The 25,158-nt window shown below is 41.1% G+C and overlaps 2 protein-coding genes across 16 annotated transcripts in view; one reads left to right on the top strand and one right to left on the bottom strand.

Moving 5' to 3' along the window:
- Positions 1 to 9,942, bottom strand: part of ZNF613 (zinc finger protein 613) — a 31,072-nt gene extending 21,130 nt beyond the window's left edge. For 4 of the 15 annotated variants that reach the window (XM_068527908.1, XM_068527910.1, XM_068527911.1 and 1 more), the window contains exons 1-2: positions 2,485 to 2,963; positions 2,111 to 2,203 (exon numbers count right to left, since the gene is read on the bottom strand). In XM_068527908.1, coding sequence (XP_068384009.1) covers positions 2,111 to 2,203; positions 2,485 to 2,671 — 280 coding nt within the window. In that variant the 5' untranslated portion in view covers positions 2,672 to 2,963. Of the gene's footprint in view, positions 1 to 2,110; positions 2,204 to 2,484; positions 2,964 to 3,220; positions 3,278 to 5,006; positions 5,219 to 6,743; positions 6,857 to 7,320; positions 7,441 to 7,876; positions 8,018 to 9,689; positions 9,846 to 9,918 lie in introns of those variants that run through there. The other 11 variants (XM_068527899.1, XM_068527901.1, XM_068527900.1 and 8 more) reach the window with 8 other exon arrangements.
- Positions 9,943 to 11,657: 1,715 nt separating this feature from the next.
- Positions 11,658 to 20,122, top strand: LOC137752475 (zinc finger protein 25-like). Its single transcript, XM_068527170.1, has 5 exons — positions 11,658 to 11,706; positions 13,166 to 13,349; positions 17,269 to 17,395; positions 17,680 to 17,772; positions 19,188 to 20,122. Exons 2-5 carry the CDS (start codon positions 13,335 to 13,337, stop codon positions 20,120 to 20,122), a joined length of 1,170 nt encoding a protein of 389 aa, XP_068383271.1. The 5' UTR covers positions 11,658 to 11,706; positions 13,166 to 13,334.
- Positions 20,123 to 25,158: the final 5,036 nt, after the last annotated feature.

The following is a 25,158-nucleotide window of genomic DNA, read 5'->3' as shown; positions in this document are numbered from 1 at the left end:
GTTGTGTTAATTTCAGGTGTACAGCAAAGTAATTCAGTTATACAGATATATATATATATCTCTATTCTCTTTCAGATTCTTTTCCCATATCGAAGTGATCATTTTTTTTTTTTTTTGGCCGCACCACGCAGCATGTGGGATCTTAGTTCCCCGACCAAGGATCGAACCTGCACCCCCTGCAGTGGAGGTACAGAGTCTTAACCACTGGACCACCAAGGAAGTCTCACAAAGTGATCATTTTAAATATAAATTATATTATGCCCTACTGTTTTCTCATCTGATTATCTTTAAAAAATCAAGTCCTTGGGAGTTCCCTCGTGGCCTGCTGGTTAGGATTCGGGCCTCTCACTGCTGTGGCCCAGGTTCAATCCCTGGTTGGGGAACTGAGATCTTGCAAGCCACGCGGTGCAGCCAAAAAAATTAATTAATTTATTAAAAAAAAAAATCATGGACTTCCCTGGCAGTCCAGTGCTTTAAGACTTCGCCTTCCAATGCAGGGTGTGTGGGTTCGATCCCTGGTCGGTGAGCTAACATCACACATGCCTCGCGGCCAAAAAACCAAAACATAAAACAGAAGCGATATTGTAACAAATTCAATAAAGACTTTAAAAATAATCCACATCAAAAAAATCTTAAAAAAACAAACAAAAAAATCAAGTCCTTGAAGTGGTCCTGAAAGGTCCTACATGACCTGTCTACTCCAAACTCCACCTACTACCTTACTGCCGTCATCCCCGTATTTTCTCCATCTACTGTCCCTCTCGCTCACTCCACTGTACTCATACAGGCTTCCTCCAGATTCCTAAAACATGCTCCTGCCTCAGGCTTCTGACCTTGCTATTTTGTCTTCATGGAATGCAGTTCACCCAAGGGACCTACCCACAACCCTCATATAGCTGCTTAAAGGCATCTTACCAGAGACATTCCCTTTCCTGACGGATGTAAGATGAGGGGGCCTAAGCTAAATTCCTAGCTGCCAAGAGCACAACTTAGCCCCCTCACACATGGCTGCATTTGCTGGAAGGGCTGGAAATGAAGTTAATGATCAGTCATGCCCAGCGCGATAAGGTCTCCTTTAAAAATTACGGGGTTCAGAGAGCCTACAGGTGGCTGAACACAAGAAGGTGTTGGGAGAGCATCACACCCAGAGAGGCCACGGAAGCTCCACGCCCCTTCCCCGTACCCTGTGCATCTCTTCCCCCTGGCTGTTCCTGACTTAAATCCTTTCCTAACCAACTGGTGATCTCGTAAGTAAAATGTTTCTCTGAGCTCTGTGTGCCACTCTAGCAAATGAATTGAACCTGAGGAGGAGGGAGTCTTGGGAAGCTCCGGTCTACAGCCAGTTGGTCAGAAGCACAGGTAACAACCTGGACTTGTGTTTGGCGTCTGAAGTGGAGGTCAGGGCAGTCTTGTGTGATGGAGCCCCTAACCTGTGGGATCTCATGCTTTCTCCAGGCAGACAGTGTCAGAATTGAGTTAAACTGTAGGACACTTAGCTGGCGTCACAGAGAATTGCTAGTGTCAGAAGTGCCGTGAGTATGGCAGTGGTGTGAGAACAAAGAAGAAACACAAGGGGAGGACTGAGGCTTTTCCAGCACAGCCAGGATATACGAAGAAAGAAACAAAAGGTACTAGAGACTGAACGTTTATGTTCCCCCCACAATTTATACGTTGAAATCCTAACCTCCAATCAAAGATGGCGTGAACGTTAGGAATGGAAATCAATTATTATCCAAAGGGGCAAGAAGGTGCAGTTGCCAGAAGCCAGTGCTGAAATCAAAACATCTCTCTTTACAGAGAGGTGTGGAAGGTTGAATTTCATAGCAAGAAAAGTAGAAGGAACAGGTAGTGATACAGTGCTGGGGGAAGAAGGATGGGAAGATTTGAGAATTCTAAGAAGAAACTTAAAGGAAAAAAAAAAAAATCAAGACCCAGGTGAAATAAATAGGGATCAAATCCAAGAAGAGATACGTTCCTCGACACCGCTAAAAGAAAAAGAGCTCTTCTGTGGAGGCTGTGCTTCCATGTCCTCAGACATACACAGCTGTGACATCTCTGAATGATTAGAATATGACTCCCTTGGCCACCCAGTGCCGGTTCTCTTACTCACCTGGACAGATTCGACTGTGGATTTCACCTTCTACTGGCCACGGTTCTCCTCGTTCCAATCTGGAGAGAGCATCCGGCTTGCTGGCTTGATACCCTGTTCATGGGAAACGACAGAGAGACAGACTCGTGAATTGGGCTGTGGTCTGCCAACGTGGAAGAATGTTACATTTTACGAACTATGCAATTTGCGGCTCAGCAAAGGAAAGGCTCGTCTCTCAGGAGAGGGCACGTTATACTCTAGTCTGGGACCAGAGAAGGAACTGAGACTCATCTACCACTTTAGGGCACCATGGACACTGCAAAGCTTTCAGAAGCTGAAGAAGGAGAGGCCACTGACTGGGGACTCTCTGAGGGACCAAGGGGAGCTATTCTCACCAACGGACAGCAGGTTGCTATAGTTCTCCAGCATCACATCCCGGTACAGGTCCTTCTGAGCCGGGGCGAGGAGCTGCCACTCCTCCCACGTGAAGTCCACGGCCACATCCTCCAGTGTCAGCGATCCCTGTAATGACACGGTCCTGTTTAACATGAGTGTTTCTCTCGTTACTGAAATGGAAGGCATGTGAAGGAAGTTGTTCTGCTCTTTTTCACCATTTAGGCTACATGTATATACGGAGGTACTTTGATTTTTATTTATTTTTATTTTTTAATTTTTTAAAAAATTTGGCTGCGCTGCGAGGCTTGGGGGACCTTAGTTCCCTGATCAGGGATTGAACCCAGGCCCCTGGCAGTGAAAGTGCTAAGTCCTAAGTCCAGTGGTTACTGGACCGCCAGGGAATGCCCCTGATTTTTTAAAACTACATTGTCATAGAAGCAAAATCTATCCATGTTCTAACTTATGTATCGCAAAATATTCTGTAATTTACAGTCAACCATCATTCAAAAAATCAGAAGTTTCTGTAATAAGTAGTCATTAATCCTCTTGGTAAACTAGAAACATATACAATATATATTTAAAACATTTGTTATATATATATATATATACATATATATATATATATATATATATATATATGTATATATATATATATATGTATTTTGTATCAAGTACATATCTGCCAGGTATTAAGTATATTCTAGTGACATCAGGACAAACAAAACATATTATTACATTCACCAGGAATCTTCATAACCATTATCAGAATCAACCATGAAGAAACTCCAGACACTACAATTAAAAGATACAACATATTAAGTATGTTTTATATGTTAGGAAGAATAAAAACACCTTTCTAAAACATATTAAAAGAATGAGAGACTAGTAAAGAACATTATGCAAAGTAAGAAAATAAATAGCATCCTTCAAAAAACATACAAGTACATATATACATAGGTACATTACTTATATTTACAATTCCAGTCAGGTTCACAGCATATCAGATACATTGAAGAGATAATAAACAGGAAGGTAGATCTGAAGAAATTACTCAAAATGCAGCACAAGGAAAAAATGATGGAATATATAAAAGAGAGAATAATAAATATAGAGGATAAAGTGAGGTCTCACATTCCCCAACTCAGTTTATGAAAGAGTAAATACAGTAATGGAAAGGCACTATCCAAAGACCTAAGAGCTGTTAGATCCACCCGCAAGCATCCATACAGACACAGATGTACACACAGCTCAGTGACTGGAAGTACACACTCCTGCACATTTGTTAAGCGACACGAGGGGATTAGGAAAGAAGCGTATGAAGAGGACTCTTACTTTTTCAGTAGATGTAATTTGTCATCACTGGAGTTTTACAAATGTATTCACGCATATTTGTATTATGACATTTTTTAAAGGTAATGAAAGATGAGGCAGTAGGACTTGGCTTTGAACACAGGGAGGGGAAGTGGACTACCTTCAACAGCTGGAAGTTCTTTCTTTTTTTTAATTTAAGTATCATTGATTTACAATGTCTCAGATGTACAGCCAAGTGATTCAGTTATACATATACATATTGAATATGTCTATTCTTTTTCAGATTCTTTTCCATTATAGGTTATTATAAGATATTGAATATAGTTCCCTGTGCTACAGAGTGGGTCCTTATTGTTCATCTATTTTATATATGGTAGTGTGTATCTGTTAATCCCAAATTCCTAATTTATCTCCCCTTGCCCCTTTCCCCTTTGGTAACCATAAGTTTGTTTCCTATGTTTAATAGCAGGAAGTTCTAAAGCAAACCCTCTGAGATCGCAACAACTTTACCAGACACAGATACTTTCAACTCCCTCCTGCCAAATCTATACTCAAACACCTGTTCGGTCACCTGTTCATACAGGACCTTGGAAAGTCATGCAACCCTTCCATTTTCTTATGTCTTCTAGGTTTTATTCCCAAGCTAACCCTGACCGCTACAAGGTTGGGTCCATGGGTCACCTTGCTATGGTCCCATGAAGCACTGTGCCCACTGAGTTTTCTTGGTCTATTTCCAAAGGGGTCTCTGAGGAACCAGCTTTTGCATTTATGAGAAGGTTGTAGTTAAGGACACTGTCTGCCATATCACCTCTAGGACGAACCATTTAAAAAGTCCCGAGACCTGAGTGCCATGAAATATACAGTGACATCCTCTGAGGAACTAGTCAGCTTTCTCCTCAGAGTCAATGCCTATCCCATCATCATCAGGAGTCTTTGGCTGTGATGACTGTCAGAGATATTAGACATAAGTTGACAGTGCATGTAACCCACTGGATACTCCAGTCACAGACGATATTCCAATATTAGTCATTTAGTGTAGATCCCACGAACAACATATTCCTGATGCTATTTTGCCTTGATGTTGAATTTAAATCTAAATTTATTTCTGCACAAATTCTAGTTTTCCAATTTGTTATTTCTATTGAATTCAATTGCGTTTTAAAGTCCCCCCAGAAATCAATCACAGAATGAAGGAAAGAATAAGACAAACCAAAAATCACCTGGTCCTTGATCATTTTCATCTGTTATTGGGAAACGGCCAAAGACTAGGATGTCTCCTGAGCCTCTTCTTGAACTGGCCTAAATTTCTGGTTAGAAATCTTAGTCTCCAGGCAGTGATGTCCCCACAAATAATGATATCCAGGTCGTGAAACCTTCTCACGTCACGTGATGTATCTTGCTCCAGGAGCCACGACCTGTGAGCTGAAAAATAAATTCACTTTGAGTGTAAATTTCCTCTGGGCCCAGATGTTGTCACTGCCACTGTCACCCACCTGATTTCAAAGCCATCTGTTCCTTTATTTGGGGTCCCAGAGGCTATTACACCCTGGAGCAATAAAATAGAAGACTGTGAATGTGTGGGTGCTATTTCTTCCTTCTGTGAAGTGGAAGTGGGGTGACTGTGAAAGGGGAGATGGGAAAGGAGAACCAGCACAACACGATGCCCCCACGGCAGGGGAATTATCACAGACCAGTTTTTGGAAAGAGAACATATAAAAGGTGAGGACCTGGACAGCTATTCCTTGGAAACCATGTGTGCTCATGGACCTGTTCAAAGTCATTGAACCATCTTCACTAATCGTCATTATGTGAAAGAAACAAACAAAGAAAAACCAAGAGAAAAAATTAAAGCATATAGAACAAGATTACTATTTGTGGATATATACACATTTAGTAAAAGTATAAAAACATGCATTACATAAAACGAGTTCAAGGAATGTGATTACAATAAAAACCACTGAATTGTATGCTTTAAGTGGATGAATTGTACGGTGTATGAATAAAAAAAAAGCTGTCATTAGAAAAAAGCTATGAGTAGAACTCTAATTATATGCTTACTAAAAATATTTAGGGGAAAATGTATAAATATCTGCAACTTACAATAAAACATACCCTCAAAAATGTAGAAAGGTGGATTGATGATGATTAGAGGAGTGATATACGGATACATATACGATAAAGGAAACTCAATAAAATCATGATGATAAAATCCACGTGGCAGGCATGCAGGAATTCAAATGTATAGTTCTTTAAACCTTGCTATATGTTTGAAATTTTTCATAATAAAATCATGGGAGATGGGAAAGCTTGTAATAATGAGATCAGTAGGGTGAGCAGAAACAAATCTTTTCAATGTAATTACTCTTCTGTGTAATAGTAAATTAAAAGTGAATAAAAAGATCGAAAGTAGAAAGACACCATTCACAATGGCAAAAAAATTAAAAATCATCGTGGAGATGAGGGACAGGGAACCACACCCTTATGTAAATGCAGAATCATAACCTGTTCTCAGACGTGATAACTGAATATTTAAACATTTAAATTCTATCTAAATGAATGCACATATTGAGTGATTCCAGTCATTAATGGCACAGGTTTGTCTCTTGGTATCTGTCAGAAATTTTTAAAAAACAATTCTTACAGAAAAAAATTTTGATATATTTATTAGTAATGTTTATGATAGGAAATTAAATGATGAGGCAAATTATACTAAAATTTCGGCAGTTTATTGGAATTGTGAAAATCAAGCATAGAAAAATGAAGACTAAAAGGAACTATATGGAAATTTTAACAAACGTTATCGTTGGAGAACAGAATTGGGGTAATGGAGATGTTATTTTACTTGTGGTAGAACAACTTTGAAAGGAAATATTTACAAGTGTGTGTATGCACACACACAGTAAACTTGCAGGAAGGGCAAAATCCTCATCTTTAGTAGAAACCTTACCACTTTGGGTGTGCTTAATCCTCGATCTCCAACAACGCTTTCATTTCTACGGGGTCGAGAGAACATGTGGAAAGCCAAAGGCGATTGGCAAAGGAGGCCTTGGACTTGAGGAACTGAAGGAGAAAGTCACGTTTGAAAACATCCACCCACGGACCAGCTTCAGCTCTCACAAACCTCTCAACGACTGACACACTTGGACCACCCACCGCAACCACTGGTCACATACACTCGGAATAATCCCGAAACCTGGACTAGATACCCAGGTTCGCTGACCATGAGACCCCCGCTCCTGTCATTGAGCCCGCTACTGAATCCCGAATCCAAACCAGACACCGCTTTCATTGACAAAAATCATTCCCTACCGCAGTCCTCAATCACAGAGCACTGCAGACAGACACAAAACTCTGATTACGGACTTTCAGTCCTAGATTTCGACTGGCCTTTAATCACTAACACCAGAATCCTTCAGGACTGACTCCGTCACCCCAATCGTAAATACCCCAGTCACCGACTCCCACTTGCTTCCTCTCCCTCTACGGACCCCACGGCTCCACCCCACCCGGACGCCCACAGACACCTCGTTTCCCTCATCCTATTCCACGCAGAGATCCACCCACGGTCTCGATTTTCTCCTGATCCCACCGCGACCTCCTAGAATCCGCACTTCCGTGAATTCTTTTACTGCTGCGCCTTCGCCCAGCCTCCGCGCTGGACTACGGCGGCCGACGAGGGCCCTGCAGCGTTTGTACGGAGCAGGCAAGGAGATAATGTCTGCGCCCATCTCGCCACGGATCCCGGGGCCGCCACCTTTCAGGACTCGCCGTACAGAAAGCGAAGTGGCAGTTTTGGCCCAAGTAGCCAGGGAAGGCACGGAACGGATAAAAGCCATCCACACTACCCCCACTTAAACCCTGCGCCGCAAACTGCACGGATTTTCAGCAACTCGAGCTCACACAAGGGAAACGGGGTAGGATACGTCCGCCTCAGCGGGCTGCGGAGAAAAGTAATCCACTTTGCACGAAGATTGGGAAATGACACAGTGGGCATAGCCATCTTAGAAGTTAGGTGTCCGTACAAAAACCAACCAACAGCCAAAGGAAAAGGAGAAAACGTATAAGACGAAAGGCAAATACCCCGAGAACGCTTCTGGCTCAGTGTAGACGGTGAGAGGATGACTTTGAGGACAGAAGAGAGTCTGGAGAAGCACTCGCGGTAATGGGGACAGCATAACGCCGTCAAAGAAAGTAAAAAAAAACGGCAACTGTCAGAAACCTGGCATACATTTGGGGGTGGAACATGGTTACCGCCCAGTAAAGGGGAGGAGAGTAGTCATGAGCCAATGGGAAGAGGGAATCCGGGGGTGGGAGTGAGTTTTTCACACGTGACACCCCGCTTCCCTTCTGCCAGCGGTGGAGCCAATAACAAGTGCGGAGCTTTCTGAGAACCAAAAGGCCAGAAATTCTGTAAGGAGTAAATGAGACAACTCTAGGGAGAATAGAAAGTTGTACAAGAAAGGAAAAGTACTCATAGTATACTAGTGGCTGAACTATATGTAGTATTTACATAGTCCTCATAATGTAAACACTAAATCTGATCCAACCATAATTAAGATATAACTCTGTTGGAAGAATGGGAAAAAGGAAATGCTTGTGTTTGTAGGGAGAGGTGTTTTGAAGCTTCCTTCAGGATACCACAGACAGTACCCCCAAATGAAAACTCCATTATCATCATGTGAAAATTAATAAACAGAAACGTCATTTAAAATGGAGTTGGTAGGCTGGACTCCACCAAACGTTTGTTGTGAGAGGTACCCTTGGGGAGAATAAACAGTTTTCCTTTAGTTGGTATTCCTTTTGTGCAGCTACTTTGGAAAACAGTCTTACAGTTCCCCAAACAGTAAACATATTTACCATATGATCCAGCAATTTCACTCCAGGTTTATATCCAAGAGAAATAAAAGCATATGTCCACACAAAAACTTGTACACAAATGTTAACAGCAGCATTATTTATAATAGCCAAAAGTGGAAACAAATATCCATCAACTGATGAAGGGAAAAATAAAATGTGCTACATCCATACAACAGAATATTATTCAGATATAAAAAGGAATGAAGTACAGAAACATGCTACAACATGGATGAACCTTGAAAGCATTATGCTAAGTGAAAGAAGCCAGTTACAAAGACTACATATTATATGACTGAACTTAAGTCCAGAATAGGTAAATCTATAGAGACAGAAAGTAAATTAGTAGTTGCTTAGACATGGGGAGAATGGAAGTTGAATTGATAGTTATAAATATCCACAATATGACTAAGAAAAAGATAACCAGCCTAAAACAGAAAAAGTAATACCAGTAAATAATCAATTTATAAAATAAGAAATAAAAATAAAATAATATTCTTAGTCGCCCTTAGGTTGGGCAAAGATTAAAAGTTTGATGAGGTGGTTAGAAAATAGGCACTCTGATAGAATTAGCCCTTTTCCCCCCATATATAAAATGAGGGTAATATTTATGTCCACCATCAATGGCTTTCAGAATATTAAGCAAGATAGTGCAATTATTATGCTTGAACATGTCCCATATTCAAAAAAAAATGTGTATACACTTAATAAAAACTAGCTATTACTTTTCAGTTGGAGTTCTTGGAAGAAGCTGGATAGCTGCCAGTAAAGTGTATTCACTAACAAAACATGTTTGGACAACAATCTGGAATAATCTATCCAATTAAAAATTTTCCTTCTCTTTGACTCAACAATTCCAATTCTAATAATTTCTTCATGACAAAAATTATATGAAAACATCTGAATTGACAGAAAGCCTGCACAGAAATTTCTACCAACAATTTCTGGTCTTCCACCAGAAATTTCACCAATTTCCACCTCAGTCAGAAACATCACCCCTCCCTCACTATTAGCTCCACCCTCCCTGCAACTCTCTCACCTTTCACCCTGGAGGTGTCACCAAACTTCCACCACCAATTTTGGCTGAAGAAGATCTTTTCCTTCAACTAAATTTGTTTACTCTGTGCCCACAGTGAGGCATGCTACCTTCCTCTACCACCTTGGCTTCTCCAGACCCTAAACCTTTCTTCAGAAGCATTCCCGGAAGTCTCTCCACCTGCTCCCAACTCCCTAAAGGAAGACTCCTTTTCCCCTACGGATTTGAGCACCTTTTTCAGCATGGCTGCGCCCACTCTGATGTTATGTAGCTTCGTAAGGTACCAGTTGCAAAGCGGAGGCAGACATCTTTGGGCTTGGGGCGCCTTACTGGGAAGAGACCTGAATCCGGTGGAGATGGGCTAGAGCATGCGTATTGCCCTTTGCGACGCTAGCGACTGACATAACGCAGGCAAGTTTTGTGGGGCAGGAAAAGTGGTTGTACGGCTGGTTTTCCAAGATGGCGGGTCCCACATAAATCAGCTAACAGGGCGCCGCCATACTCTGTCATAGTGTCTTTGTCTAAAAGACGCGAAAGCTAAACGGAATCTTGGTCGGTGGAAGGACGCCCTGGGGTGATGGTTGGCAGCCTGCAGACTCGGGTGCTACAGAGGATAAACTTGACCTGCGAGGTGGAACAGCCGGGTTTGTGAATCTGAAGAAAGTAAAGGACTGTGCCTATTTGTACCCACCCAGCTGGCGCGCGAAGGATCTATTAAGGGGTCTCAGTTTCGCGTTCTGGGAGCAGAATCAGGCTGAGCTTTGCGGAGGTAGGGGAGGGATACGGGGGGTCTGTGGGAGGAGCAGGACCTTGTAGGGCAGGGGATGCATTCCGTTATTGAGGGAGCAGGATGGTGGGAAATGGGGCAGCCCTGGGGATGGTCAGGGTATTGGAGTACCGTGCAGAAAGATTGGAGTGGCTTGGGATTAGCATTTATAGGAGAGATCAGTGACTGAGCGGTCTTGGAGGCAAATCAGTGGCATGATTTAGGGTGTGGGCTAGTGATTGCGATGCACTTAGGGGACAGGTCTGTGATTGGGGCATCTTTCGGGGGAAGGTTGATTGGGGGTGAATGACAGGTCAGTGATTCGGTGTTCCTTGAAGGAAGTCAGGAATTGGGGTGTCTTTGAGGGTGTGTCAGAGCCTGAAAAGGTCTTCTGGGGGAAGATCAGTTCTTAGGACAGCCTTAGAAGGATGTCAGCGATTGGAGCATCCCAGGAGAGTCAGTGACTGGGGAATCCTTGGTACATAAGTCAGTGATTGGGACGTCTTTGGGAAGGTTCACTAATGGGAGTGTCCATGAGGGGAGGTCAGTGATTGAGACATACTTGGTTGGCAGTTCAGCGTGTTTGATGTCCTTGGCTTAGTGAGTGTTTGCGATGTACTTAGGGGAGGGGGTCGGTGATTGGGGTATCCTTCCCCAAATCACACCAAGGCCAATGAATGGGGTGGCCTTGTGGGGAGGTTAGTGCTTGGGGCAGCTTTCTTGTCTTTGAGGGTCTCCAGTGGTCACTGAGAGTCATGGGGATCTGGGTGTTTGGGTCTGGATAGGCTAATGATAATCTGTTAGAAGTCATGAACTATGATGTAGCCATGTGGCCCATATTTTGGGTATGATGTAGTTAGGCATTGTTACCTGAGAGATTTATGGGAGTTGGAGCTTGAGCAGTCTCTGCATTTTAGAGGGCTTTGTGGGTTTTAAAGCCCATTGACTTCTCATAGACTACATTAGTGCCTTCTTCAAAACCTGCTTTCCAACATCCCCTGTCCTGTAAATCAGAGGTCTCCAACCCCCGGGGCTGCACAGCAGGAGATGAGCGGCGGGCAAGCGAGTGAAGCTTCATCGGCCGCTCCCCATCGCTCGCATTACCGCCTGAACCACACCCCCCTTCCGTGGAAAAATTGTCTTCCAGGAAACCGGTCCCCCGTGCCAAAAAGGTTGGGGACCGCTGCTCTAAATCACCTCCTCTCACTGTCTCCACGGTGCTTTGTAATGACCAAGATCTAAATAAAATCTAAGGTAAAATGCTTTTACTTTCTCTGGGATCCTCCCTTTTTGGACCTTCTGATGCATGAGAGGACATTCCCACATCCAAAATCTTGATAGCCAGAAATACACGTTGTTAAAATTTTGATATGTTTCCTTTTCCAAACTTTTCTGTGACTCATTTTATTACAAAGATGTGATAACACTGCATAAATGGCTTATAACTTGCCTTTTTAAAGAAACTTAACCTTCAAAAAAGAAAGTTAACCTTATACGATAAAATTGTTCCAGATTACTGACTTTTGGTACAAAGTCTTATTGATAGCTGCACAGTATTATATAATGTGGATCTCGTTGCAATGTTGACTGAAGTTATATTAAATCTTTGCAATAATTTGGATAGACATGACTTTAAAATATTCATATAGCTCTGGACATTGCTCGTTAAGTTTATTCCTAGATCTTATCTATGTTTGCTGCCGTTGCAAATAGCTTCTCTTTCTCTTGAACTTTTTTTTTAAAAAATATTTATTTATTTATTTATTTGGCTGTGCCAGGTCTTAGCTGCGGCGTGCGGGATCTTCATTGTGGCATGCGGGATCTTTTTAAGTTGCAGCATGCAGGCTCTTAGTTGCAGCATGCAGGATCTAGTTCCCTGACCAGGGATAGAACCCGGCCCCCCTGCATTGGGAGCGCGGAGTCTTAACCGCTGGACCACCAGGGAATTCGCTTCCTTGAACTTTTAATTATTTTTATTTTATAGGTATAAAAGTAGGTGATTAAAAAAACATTTTCTTTTTCATTTCCTTACTGAACTCTTATTATTACTAATGTGTTTAAATTGATTCTTGTAGGTTTTCCAGGTAAGCAGTCGGCTGCAGTTAATTTTAACTCAGAGAAAAGAATAGGGACTTTGGATTTCGGCAGACCTAAGTTTTTCTCCATATTCTGCCACTTACTATGTGAACTTGGGCATTTCTCAACCTGTGATTCTTTTCCCATTTGTTAAAAAAAAAAAATCAGTACTAACTACTCATATAGTTAGAGTACCTAGCACATAGTAAGTACCCAAGACACGTTTTAGCAAGCAGTATTCCAGTATATATATACCATTTCTCTGGATTTTAGGCTTTAAAATTTTTCTTTTTTGAAAAAATTTCTTTATATAATGGTCCTTCTCTAAATGTAGATCTAGTTTTGAATAGTTTTAGCACAATTACATAATTTAATGAAGATAGCTTTGTTGTTGGTGTTTCTTTATTACAAAATAGTTAATGTTTGTTGTAAAATAAACCATCAAATAATATGTTACTTTTTTTCTTTATCACGTTAACCTACCACCTGAAGAAAACATAATTAAATTTTAGATTTTTATATATGTGTGTATATCTAAAATACATACACACATACAAATAAGGACTCACTCAACTCAGAAAAATATTATGCTCCCAGTTGTAGTTTATTACAGCACTGAATTTCTGTAATCCCCCAGGTCTTGGCTTCCTGGGATGAAATAGTTCCAGTGAAGGAAGGAACTGAAGGTACCAAGATCAGCATTACATCCTTCACCAGAGACTCTGTACTGGAGCTTCAGGGAAGAGGCCAGAATCAACAATAGAGCAGATATTAGAGTTGCTGGCTGTTCCTAAGGGCTCCAGAAAATGTCCAAGTCTCAAGTGAGTTGTTTTTTTTTGTATATTTGTTTTCCATTTGGCTTTCCAGTGGATTTTAGGAGGTTAAATACATATATTTAAAATATATGTTTATTCAATATTTACGAAGACTACACTATACCAGATCAGCATGAAAAGATAAATGTCAGAATTCAGGAAAAAGTACTGAGACAAAAGATCAACTTCACAGTAAGGACGCAATGAGAATATGTAAGTCATATGTTTATACAAATTGTTTAAAGTTAGAACATAGATTATAGCCTGTGAGGCTCTAAATATTTAATAAAATTGAGCACAAACTTGTCTCTAGTATCCCCTGTTCCAGTTATCTATTGCTGCCTAAAAAGCCACCCCAAAGTCTAGTGGTAAACATTTATTTTGATCATCCTCATGGATTCAGTGGGTCAGAAAGTGAGACAGCACCCTATGGTGATGGCTTTATGTTTCTGGGTTACAAAGACCATCCTCAGGTTCAGTGATTTACTAGAAGAACTCAACGGTACTCAGCAATGCAGTTATACTCACAGTTATCGATTATTACAACAAAAGGATACAGATTAAAATCAGCAACGGAGGAAGGTGCACAAGGCCAGGTCCAGGAGACACCAGGCAGAAGCTTCCAGTTGTTCCCTCTCAGGTGGAGTCATGTGGACATTGTTTTATTTTCCCAGCAATGATTTCTAACAACACATATTGGGTATTGCTAATTAGTGTCTAGGCTTTTTATATGAGGTTGGTTACATAGGCAAGGCTGACCACATGAATGGCTGACCTTAGTGTCCAGCCCTTTCAGAAGTCAAGTTGCTACAGTGTGGCCCAAGGCCTCCACCATAAATCACATTGATAGCAATAGACTATTTGGTGTGGCCCAATGCTCCTGTGTAAACAAAGATATTTCAAGGGCTTAGAGGTTCCATAAACTGGCAAGAGCCAGACCTTTCTTTGGCATGTGCAGGATATGGACAATCCAGACTTTCTGTGCTAATCCTTTACTGTACAGCTTGTCTTACACACCATGATGTCTGGAACTTCAGCTGGGAAGACTCAAAAAGTTGGAGACTGGAATCATCTGGAGGCTTCTTCATTCCCATGTCTGTTTTCCAGGATCACATGACTCAAAAGCTAGGCTTAGCTGAGGCTTTTGACCAGAGCACTTATGCATGGCCTCTCCATGTGGCTTGGACTTCTCACAGTATGATGCTGTATCCTGCGAGAAACAGACTGAAGCTACACTGCCTTTTCTGCCTTACCTTTGGAAGTTAGCATTGTCATTCTGTTACAGTCTATTGGTTAAGAGCAAGTCACTAAGACCAGCTAGATTCAAGGGGAAGGGAATAGGCTCCACCTCTTGATGGGGAGTGGCAGAAGGTTTGCAGAAGTTTTTTTGGAATGGGAGATAAACTATTGTGGCCTTCTTTGGGAAATATAATTTACCACATGGCCATAATGAAAAAATTGTTGGTGATTTGTTTTGCCTTAAGGAAAAATCTCTTCTAGGAAAGTGAAACAGTTCATGTCCCTTAAGTAGGAAGAAATTTCTTTGATGGGTCATTATTTTGATCATATAGTGCTCAGTGTCTTCAGTGCAAGCCACTGATAAAGTGGTAAGTTTCGTTTGGTTATTTCTCAGCAGGCCTCAGATAAGCCAGTGGTGTCCTGACAAAGCCAAAATCAGAGTGATCAGAGTGCTTCAGGGTTTCAAAACAGTGTAGCCCAAATCCATGGCCTCCTGGTGGCCCGGGGTGAAACCTAGATTATCAAGAAGAATGGATGGATTCTGTGACTATCAAATGGTCTTCCACTAACAGTCCTCAAAATTCAGTTTTTTATTTAAATCAGTGGTTCCCATCTGGGGATGATTTTGTCCCCCCAGGGTACATTTGAGAATGTCTGGAGACATTTTTGATTAACATGACTGGGGAGGGATATTAATGGGATCTAGTAGATAGAGGCCAGGGACACTGCTAAACATCCTACAATGCACAAAGCCTGCACACACACACAAAAAGTCTCCATAGCAGAGAATTATCCAACCCCTAATGTCAATAGTGCCAAGGTTAAGAAATCCCAGTCTATATTAATTAACAAACAGTTCCAAGTTACCTTTACTAGCAAAGTCTTAGAATATTCCCATCACGATCTCTTCACACCCAAAAATGTAGTGTAAACTCTCAGTTCATAGTTAATACTTAACCTCTTTCTTTTAAAAATATCCAATATTAGCGAAGCTTAAAATATTCTGTGTCAAAGTTTCAAATAGTCTAGAAGTTTATAGAGCTAAACCCTTATGTCCTCCGTCAGTTCTTTTTCTCTACCATCAAGATAAATAATCCAAAAATGTTTATGTGTATTATTCTGACTTCCCATGTCACTATTTACATATGTAAATGTGAATTCATATGAATTTGAGTTGAGGTCCCTGGCTCACCCTCAAGCTCAATGATTCTCTAGAAGAACTTACTGGACTCAAGAAAGCAGTTATACTCACAGTTATGGATTATTAAAGTGAAAAGAGGCAGATTAAAATCAGCAAAGGCAAAAGATGCACAGAGGCAGGAGCTTCCAGGTTTGGAATTTTTAAAAAATGATACAAATGAACTTACTTACAAAACAGAAAAACTCACCGACATAGAAAACAAATTTAGGGTTACCAAAGGGGAAAAAGGGGGGGCAGGGATAAATTAGGAGTTTGGGATTAAAATATACATATTACTATATAGAAAATAGATAACCAACAAGGACCTACTGTACACCACAGAGAACTATATTCAAAATCTTGTAATAACCTATAATGGAAAAGAATCTAAAAAAGAATATATATATGTATATATGTACACACATACATATACATTTTTAACTGAATTACTTTGCTGTACACCTGAAACTGACACAACACTGTAAATCGACTATATATCAAAACAAAAAAAACAAAGAACACTGATATAGTGTAGCCCAAGACCTCAGGAATATAAAAACATTCATCAGGCTGGATATTTCAGGGGTTCAAAGTTATCTCCCAGGAGCAAATCAAGGACAGGCCTTTCTTTGGAATGTACAGGGCTTGGGCAACCCAGCTCTGCTTTATTACACAGTACCTAAATATACATATTGTCATAATTAAGGTTACAGTTTATATACTTTCATTTAATATATATACACTTAACCACTTATTCGGAAGTCTCTCCATTATCAGCATATAACTAACAAATAATAATAAGTGAAAAATGTTTTGAGTGCACCACCTGCTCTAAATTCAGTCATTTAATTTCAACTTAGGAGGAAACATATTTTCAGTGTTTTGAATGCTCATGGTTTCACTGTGCTATCATTCGTGTTACTTCTTTCTGGAATGCCATGCCACCTCTTCCCTCTGCAATTCGCCGTAAAACATAGACTTGATCTCATAAGAATTAGTTCCAGATTCACCTCTGTGAAGTTTACCCTTTACAATTTTTCTCCTCCCCATTGATGCCCACATGGTATATATTTATATATACTTACTTGACATGTATAAATCTATTGTTCTCTTGTGCACTTACATCTCTCTCTTTGCAAGCTAGTGTGTTCCTTCAGGGTAGAAGTGAGTCTTATTTACAAAGGAATGCTTGATATACTGTCTGACATATAGGTGCATACACACAGGTTGTGTGGTTTCTAGATTAAAGGACTTAAGCATGTTCTCTATTCTACTCCTTTTTTGTGAATGGATGAACATGTGAGTCAGTGAATGATTGGATGGAAGCACAAAGATAGGATATTTTAAGTAAAACATTGGTTTTCCTACAAAGTATAATGCAAAACTAGTTACATAGAAAGCAGTCAAATAGCTTACCATGGGAAAAGTAATAAGAAATTCCTATTTATCTTCCTAGTATGAACCAATGATGATCCCTTTAGGATGAATAGGAATGTTCTATTACAGGGCTCACTGTCATTCAAGGATGTGGCTGTGGTTTTCACCTGGGAGGAGTGGCAGCTACTGGACCGTGTTCAGAAGAACCTGTATCAAGATGTGATGTTGGAAAATTATATCAACTTAGTATCAGTGGGTAAGGAGAGCGTTCCCTGGGTAATGTAGGCAACGGATTGCCTTTTCTTTCTCAGTGATGAAAGGGGTGGAGGCTTACAACTGCCTTACTCTTTTAGACTTGAGTTTCATACATCATAGATTTCAGTACCTTGTGGCCTCTAACAGTATTTTTCTCTCACTTCCAAAGCAAAAGTCCTTTACTTGCCCAAGATGCAATTTGTTCAGCCCCTTAAATGTAACTTTCCCAGTTTACAGAGGGCTTGTATTTGGGTCCATGGGTCCTCTGTAATTCCCCTTGAGTAGGGTATCAAGTTACCAAAGCAGATGCATTCTACCGGTTGGAACAAGAAACACCATGGATAATAGAAGAAGAAAGCCAGAGTCAGATTCATCCAGGTGAGTGAAAAAACAGCCTTGTGGGATAAAAGGAAGTTAAAATCCTAGTTGGCCAGAAAGAGGGAGGTACCTCTGAAATGTCTGGAGAAATATTGAAATTTTTAAGCTCTGACTGTGACTCAGAATAGCTGACGTGAGCTCCCATATACATTAACAATGACTCCACTTTTTTTTTTTTTTTGGCTGCACTGCGCAGCTTACGGGATCTTAGTTCCCTGACCAGGGATCGAACCCAGGCCCTCGGCAGTGAAAGCGCCATGACTCCACTTTCTAATCTCTCCGTATTAGGTCTCTTTTGCCTGGTTTTAAAAAGCACATTTCCTTGTTTTAGATATTCTGATCAGATCCCTCTCTAGTCCATCTTGGAACTTGCTCTCCTAAATAATCTTTCTCCCTATTATCCTCAGTTTACCTGCCTTCTCCTTGTCTCTACCTCCCTAATCCATGGTTATAGCTCTCTTTTCTTATATACTCAAGCATTCATAAATTCTCCCTTCTTCCCATTCTGTGTATCTCTCATGCCTCTTGTAGTTTATTCCTTCTTTTTTTTTTTTTTTCTTTTTCATTTTATCTCCTTTCACTTATAAATGTCACAGACTTTGGGTATATACCCACAGTCTCCTTTCCTCTTCTCTCTTTGGCCTTTGCTGAGATTCTACTCCTTCTATTACATGGTCATTATGGATTCATTGGTCTGTTTCTAGAAGATACCTGGCAAGTTGATAATCATAGAGACTGGCACAAAGGAAACCATGGCAACCTGGAAACTATGGAGAGTTACCACAAAGATAATGCATTTGGAAAAATACCTTCTCTGAGCTTAAACCTTGATATCTCCTTAGCACAAAGATCTGATACACTTGACATACTTGGGAAACATTTGAAACCTAATCTAGAGTGTATTACTCAGAATAAAAGCTATGCAAGAAATGAAGTTGAATTTAATCAATATGACAAATTATTTCTTTACACTAAGCATGAGAAAATTCATACTGGACAAAAATACAATGAATATAATGAACATATGAAAGTTTTGAGCCATAAGTCACAGCTTATTAAATATTGGAAAACTCAAACAGCAGAGAAACACTATAACTGCAGTGACTGTGGGAAAGCCTTTTCTCAGAAGTCAGACCTCATCAAGCATCAGAGAACACACACAGGAGAGAAACCCTTTGGATGCAGTAGATGTCAGAAAGCCTTCAGGCGGAAGTCCCATCTCATTTTACACCAGAGAACCCATACAGGAGAGAAACCCTATGAGTGCAACAAATGTGGGAAAGCCTTTACTGATAAGTCATGCCTTAATAAACATCAGAGAACTCACACAAGAGAGAAACGGTTTGAGTGTCGTGTATGTCAGAAAGGCTTCAGCGATAAGTCACAACTCACTTTACATCAAAGAACTCACACAGAAGAGAAACCCTACAGATGTGAAGAATGTCAGAAAAGCTTCAGCAATAAGTCACAGCTCATTATTCATCAGAGATCTCACACAGGAGAGAAACCCTATGGTTGCAATGAGTGTGGGAAAACATTTCCCCTTAAGTTTAGCCTCATTTTACATCAAAAAACACATACAGGGGAAAAACCTTATGGATGCAGTGAATGTGGGAAAGCCTTCATCCAGAGATCTGAGCTCATTAGACATCAGAGAACTCACACAGGAGAGAAACCGTATAATTGCAGTGACTGTGGAAAAGGCTTTAGTGTAAAGTCACTCCTCAATACTCACTTGAGAACTCACACAGGAGAGAAGCCCTACGGATGCAGTGAATGTGGAAAAACATTCTCCATCAAATTTAGTCTCATCCTACACCAAAGAACTCATACAGGTGAGAAACCCTATGAATGCAGTCAGTGTCAGAAAGCTTTCACCCAAAAGTCACATCTCACTATTCATCAGAGGTCTCACACCGGAGAGAAACCTTATGAGTGCAGTGAATGCCACAAAGCCTTCAGCCGGAAGTCATATCTCCTTATTCATCAGAGAATTCACTCGGGAGAGAAACCTTATGAATGCCACGAATGTGGGAAAGCTTTCTGTCACAAGTTTAGCCTCATCATTCATAAGAGAATCCATACAGGAGAGAAACCCTATGGATGCAGTGAATGTGGGAAAACTTTCCCTATCAAGTTTAGCCTTGTTTTACATCAGAAAACACATACAGGAGAAAAACCCCATGAATGCAGTGAATGTCAGAAATCTTTTGCCCAGAGGTCACATCTTATTATACATCAAAGAACTCACACGGGTGAGAAACCTTATGGATGCAGTGAGTGTTGGAAAACTTTCTCCCACAAGTTCAGCCTCATTTTACATCAGAAAAATCATAGAGAGAAATTGTGAAGAAAGTAGATATCCAAAAGTTGTCATTGAAAGGAAATAGCTCCTTACACTCCAGAGTTTACATAGGACTGAAACCTTAAGACTGCAGCAGATGTGGACCTGTTTTCTTTTCAGAATCACAACTTATTACTTATCAGAGAGCGGTACTGCATAGAATGCCAGACAGGAGGAAATACCTTTCCCGATGAATGTCAATTGGATGTAGCCCAGAGAGAATAAATAGGAACTTCTGCGTATGTTTTAATTGTGGGGATGTTGTTGGTATGAAATTCAGCTACATTGGTATCAGAGAATTGACATTCAGGGGAAAAGTCTATACTTTAAAGAATCTTGGAATCATGCTTTCATGGGTATCATTGTATGAGGGAATTCATTTTCTGTAACTGTGACATAATAAACAGCACTATAGAAAGTATTAAATATGTAAATAAATAACAGTAGTCAGAAAACAAAGCAAAAGTTATATCAGAACCATGTGAGAATATGTAAGTGTTTTGTACCTATTTTTATTATAAAATGATTGTTTGTATTTGGAAATTGCGTGTGTTAGCATAACAGTTGTGACTCCCTAGTCCATGTGCTTAAATGTCATAAAACTTTACCATAGAATATCTGCACTGAGTCTTTGTATCATTACAATGCTACATAAATTGTAACTGAACTACATGGTTCAGTATTTTAGTAAAAAATCTTAAGGGCTTCCCTGGTGGCGCAGTGGTTAAGAATCCGCCTGCCAATGCAAGGGACATGGGTTCGAGCCCTGGTCCGGGAAGATCCCACGTGCCGCAGAGCAACTAAGCCCGTGTGCCATAACTACTGAGCCTGAGCTCTAGAGCCCACAAGCCACAACTACTGAGCCCATGTGCCACAACTACTGAAGCCTGCGCACCTAGAGCCCGTGCTCCACAACAAGAGAAGCCACCGTAATGAGAAGCCTGAGCACCTCAACAAAGAGTAGCCCCCGCTCGCCCCAACTAGAGAAAGCCTGCACGCAGCAACGAAGACCCACCTCAGCCAAAAAAAAAAAAAAAAATCTTAATACTGAATATCTCACCACCTCTACCACGCCCCACTGTATGCTGGTATTAGTAAGTGGGCCTGGAAATTTTTGAGTCTCTCTTGAGTGAAACTTTTTTTCATCGATTCTAAGATGGAATATTTTTCCCACGTATTAATAACTCTGAAGTTAAAATACAGCATACAGTTGATGGCTTGACATATTTAAATGGAGAACTTGGTACATAAAATAGTAGTGTATCATACAACCGAAGTTATCTTAGATTGGATGAAATACAGTAGAAGTCATCATCTTTATAATTTTCTTTCTTCTAAACCAGCCACATATTTAGGGTTTGAAGATGATGACTGTTCACAGGTTTTATACCCCCTTTGAGTTCTAAACAGTTTGAGAGAGAGTCCCCGGTATCAGAAGATAAAATTAAATATTAGCCTGAGTCCTGGTATTGCTTGATTGGATAATGTATTTTGTTCCTATGGTCAAATAAAATGGTCTATTTCCCCCATACGGCACAAGATGTACTTCCTTTTGAAAGAGCATAAGCCAAACTTTAGATATGTTTTTATTAATCCCTTTCTAGAATGTAACTGCAAAGTCTCAAATTCTTTTCTGAAATGGGGATTAAACTCAAGTTACAATGAGCTTGACTTTAACTTTACAAGATTTGGTTTCCTTTTCAAGCATGACATTTTACGTTAAAATAAAACACAGACATCAACAACAGTAAGAACAAGCTGCAGACTGGAAGCATATATCGCAACACTTAACTGAAAAAGACGAAAACTTAGACTGTAAAAAGAGCTCTTATGAATCTGGGGATGCAGAAAAATTAGGATCACTAAGACAAAGAGTCTCAACATCCAGTTTGACAAGGGTTATGTTGTAATCCACTGCAGTTGCTGATCAACAGTGCACTCTGAGAGGAATTTAAATAGAAAACAGAATGAGGCACTCTGGGCTTAGAATGCACATGAATAGGCAAGCCCCATAGGTAGTTAGATGAATATCTCAGGAAGAATTTTAATGACACTGGATTCTCACATCTTCCCATACAGAGATAAGCCCTAAAAAGATTAACTTGAGACATTTTTTTATGATTGGCAGTAAATCTTTTACCAAGATGTATGCCTGACTGCATGTAGTTCCTAGCCAAAAATCATGTATGGAAGGGCTTCTCCCCTACCTCTTCAGAGAGATTTCCTCAGAGCTAATGTCACCACAAAACTGGGTTCACCCCTTGGTGACTGTCGAGCCAACAGGCACAACCAAGCCAAAGATGGGGAGAAGGAAGGATTTATTACTTGCAGTAAGTAAAAAGAACACCAGGGATCTTTCCCAAAGCAGTGTCTCCCCGGAACAGCAAAACTGGGGAAGTTTTAAGCTAAGGGTACATGCATATTCAAGAAGGGGCTTGAGCAGAGGAGAATTCAGCATAAAACTGGGGCAAAAGTTGACAGTGTCCAAACTTTAGTTGATTGAAGTCAGGAGATTCAAGATCATCATTCTCTCCTCCACCTAAGTGAGGGCCTTAGTTCCTGTGCAACTCAAAGATACATTATTATGTATATCCCTTGAGGAGGAACTAGGATTCTGCTTTATCACTGCACTATTGTTTGACTGCCTTTTCTCTGTTCCTGCATTCCTTTGTTCCCTTAAGATCATTGATTACTGAGACCTGTTCAAGGACAAGAATTGTGGCTAGGCTTAGATGACAAAATGGCTTAGGTCAAAATGGGTCCTCTCATGTCAAGAAAGTCATTCCTGGTTCTCTGTCTCCAAGGACCCCCTAACCTATATGCTTATACTAACTGAGTGGCTGCCTCCCAGGCTATGATCCTCAGCAAGAACCTGAATAAAACTTACAACTCACAACTCTTATGTAGTGTGTCTTTAAGTCAACAAATCAATAAGAAAATGACAACAGAGTAAAAATCAATAGGCAAATATACATAGGAGAGGTGATTCTGAATAGCCAATTAACATGAAAAGACACTAAACTTCACTTTTAATTGGAAGCAGGCCAATTTGTGGAGGGCCGGTTCTCAGATTTTATTTCTTTCATCTTTAAAAAAAAATTATAGCAATTCCTACCTGATAGGATAGTTTTAATAGCTTTTGGGGACATATCTGTAAAGTTACCGTTGACCGAGTTATATTGTCTTAAAAGTTTGTAAGGAATACTTGATTTGTCTCTGCCTTAGTAAAACAGGAAGGAAGGGGGCAGGGCACAGCCATTGAAAGAATGACACAGCCATTGAGGATATGACATAAACTGGTTAGAACTTGCTAGGCCCAAGATTTGACTTCCCATAGACCTTGAGCCTCATTATACACTCACTGTAATACATTAACATGCTAAATGACACACCCACCAGTGCCATGACAGTTCCAAGGCTGACCATGAAGGACCAAAATGTGGGCGGTGGCCCAATTCCTGAAAATTCCTGCCCTTTCCCCCAAACAGTTGGAATAATCCTCCCACTTGTTAGCCTATGAAATTACTCGGGGCCGCTCTCACCTTCTGCCTATGGAATGTGTACTTCTCTGAATAAGCTAGCTTTCACTTTACTATTGCTCGCTCTTGAAATCTTTCCTGCGAGAAGCCAAGGACTCTCCTGAGACCTGGGATGTGACCATTCTCTTGCTCCCCCCTTCTCCTGCAACAATAGCTCACTGCTGCTATAGCTGGAAGGAGCTTGGGCTAAGATGCAGAGATAGGGTAAGGGGTGAACAGAGAGAAGGGGCTGGACGTAAAAAAGTGACAAAGCAGCACATAGATGCCCCAGAATCGTCTCCCAATAATCTTAGATGCAAGCAGAGGTGCTAAGGCCTTGATGACATAGTCCCAGAAAGAATGGTTGTGTGTAATTTTGAAACCTAGCAGAACCCTGTGGGCTCTCCCGGGTATAAAAGCCTTTCCATGCCCCCCGTTTCTTGTTCGTAGGAAAAAGTCTTCAGCCTCCTAGACCTTCCATGAGTTCCAAAAGGCAGATTCAAATAGTTTCTAATTAGGGAAGTAAGGGAACGCAGTAACAAAGGAAAAGCAGTCAAGAAACAATAGTGCAGCAGTAAAGCAGGGTCCTGGTTCCTCCTCAAGAGATACACATAATAATATACCTTTGAGTTCTGTAGCAACTAAGGCCCCCCACCCAAGCAGAGGATGGTAACTTCAGGCTGAGCAAAAGATTCCTGGACACCGCCCTGTTACCTCACCACCAATCAGAAGAAAGTCACACATCCTGCAGCCCTCACCCCAAATTTTGCCTTTAAAAACTCTTCCTCCAAAACCATCAGGGAGCTCGGGTTTTTTGAGCACGAGCCACGCATTCTCCGTCCTTGGCCCTGCAATAAACCTCTCTCTGCTCCAAAGCCCAACATTTTGGTTTGCTTAGCACACGAATTTGTGTTCAACAACAATTTCTTCAAAAAATATTGGCACTGCCATTGCTGATGCTCTGACAGCGTCACAGTAGCTTTTGTATCCACTTATTTCATAGACCACAATTTCAAATTTCAACACTTGGCGTTTTCCGAACTGGCCTGAAACAAAAGACAACCTGGGCGATGAATTAACGCTTTGAGCCGCACTCACCTGCGAAGTCTAACCTCACAAGCTGAGATGCAGGGACTTGTCACGGGCCCTACTATTACCCAAGCTTAGCGGGCCATCCTCCTGTTCACTTTGGGGGGAGAGGGGGCGTGTTCTCCGCTGTACGGACACCTGAAATTCCTCTGACATGGCCGCACTCATTGGGCCGTTTCTTTCTTGCCCGCTGAAGTGGACGGCGCCCGCGCCATGTTCGCCTTGTATAAGCTCGAGCCTCTGAAACTCTATGCAGCTTGTGCAGTGTTGTTTGCAACTCTTCCAGCCTCGCCGCACAGGGGATGGAGTATCAGGTGAGGGCACAGTTCAGGGGCCTTTTGCTGGTCTCGAGCCATCCGGGTTAGTGGCGCAGAAACAGCCACCTCTGTTCTGCATGATAAATACTCAAAGATGGCTGCCCCCAGGGAGGCGAGG

The sequence above is a fragment of the Eschrichtius robustus genome, chromosome 19, assembly GCF_028021215.1.
Source record: "Eschrichtius robustus isolate mEscRob2 chromosome 19, mEscRob2.pri, whole genome shotgun sequence".
In the NCBI taxonomy this organism is placed as follows: Eukaryota; Metazoa; Chordata; class Mammalia; order Artiodactyla; family Eschrichtiidae; genus Eschrichtius; species Eschrichtius robustus.
This window is presented reverse-complemented; position numbering and strand designations above follow the sequence as displayed.

Coding starts and splice junctions, on each gene's coding strand:
- LOC137752475 (XM_068527170.1), top strand. Junction 17,396..17,679: donor TATCAACTTAGTATCAGTGG/GTAAGGAGAGCG, acceptor CCCCTTGAGTAG/GGTATCAAGTTACCAAAGCA. Junction 17,773..19,187: donor CCAGAGTCAGATTCATCCAG/GTGAGTGAAAAA, acceptor GAACTCACACAG/AAGAGAAACCCTACAGATGT.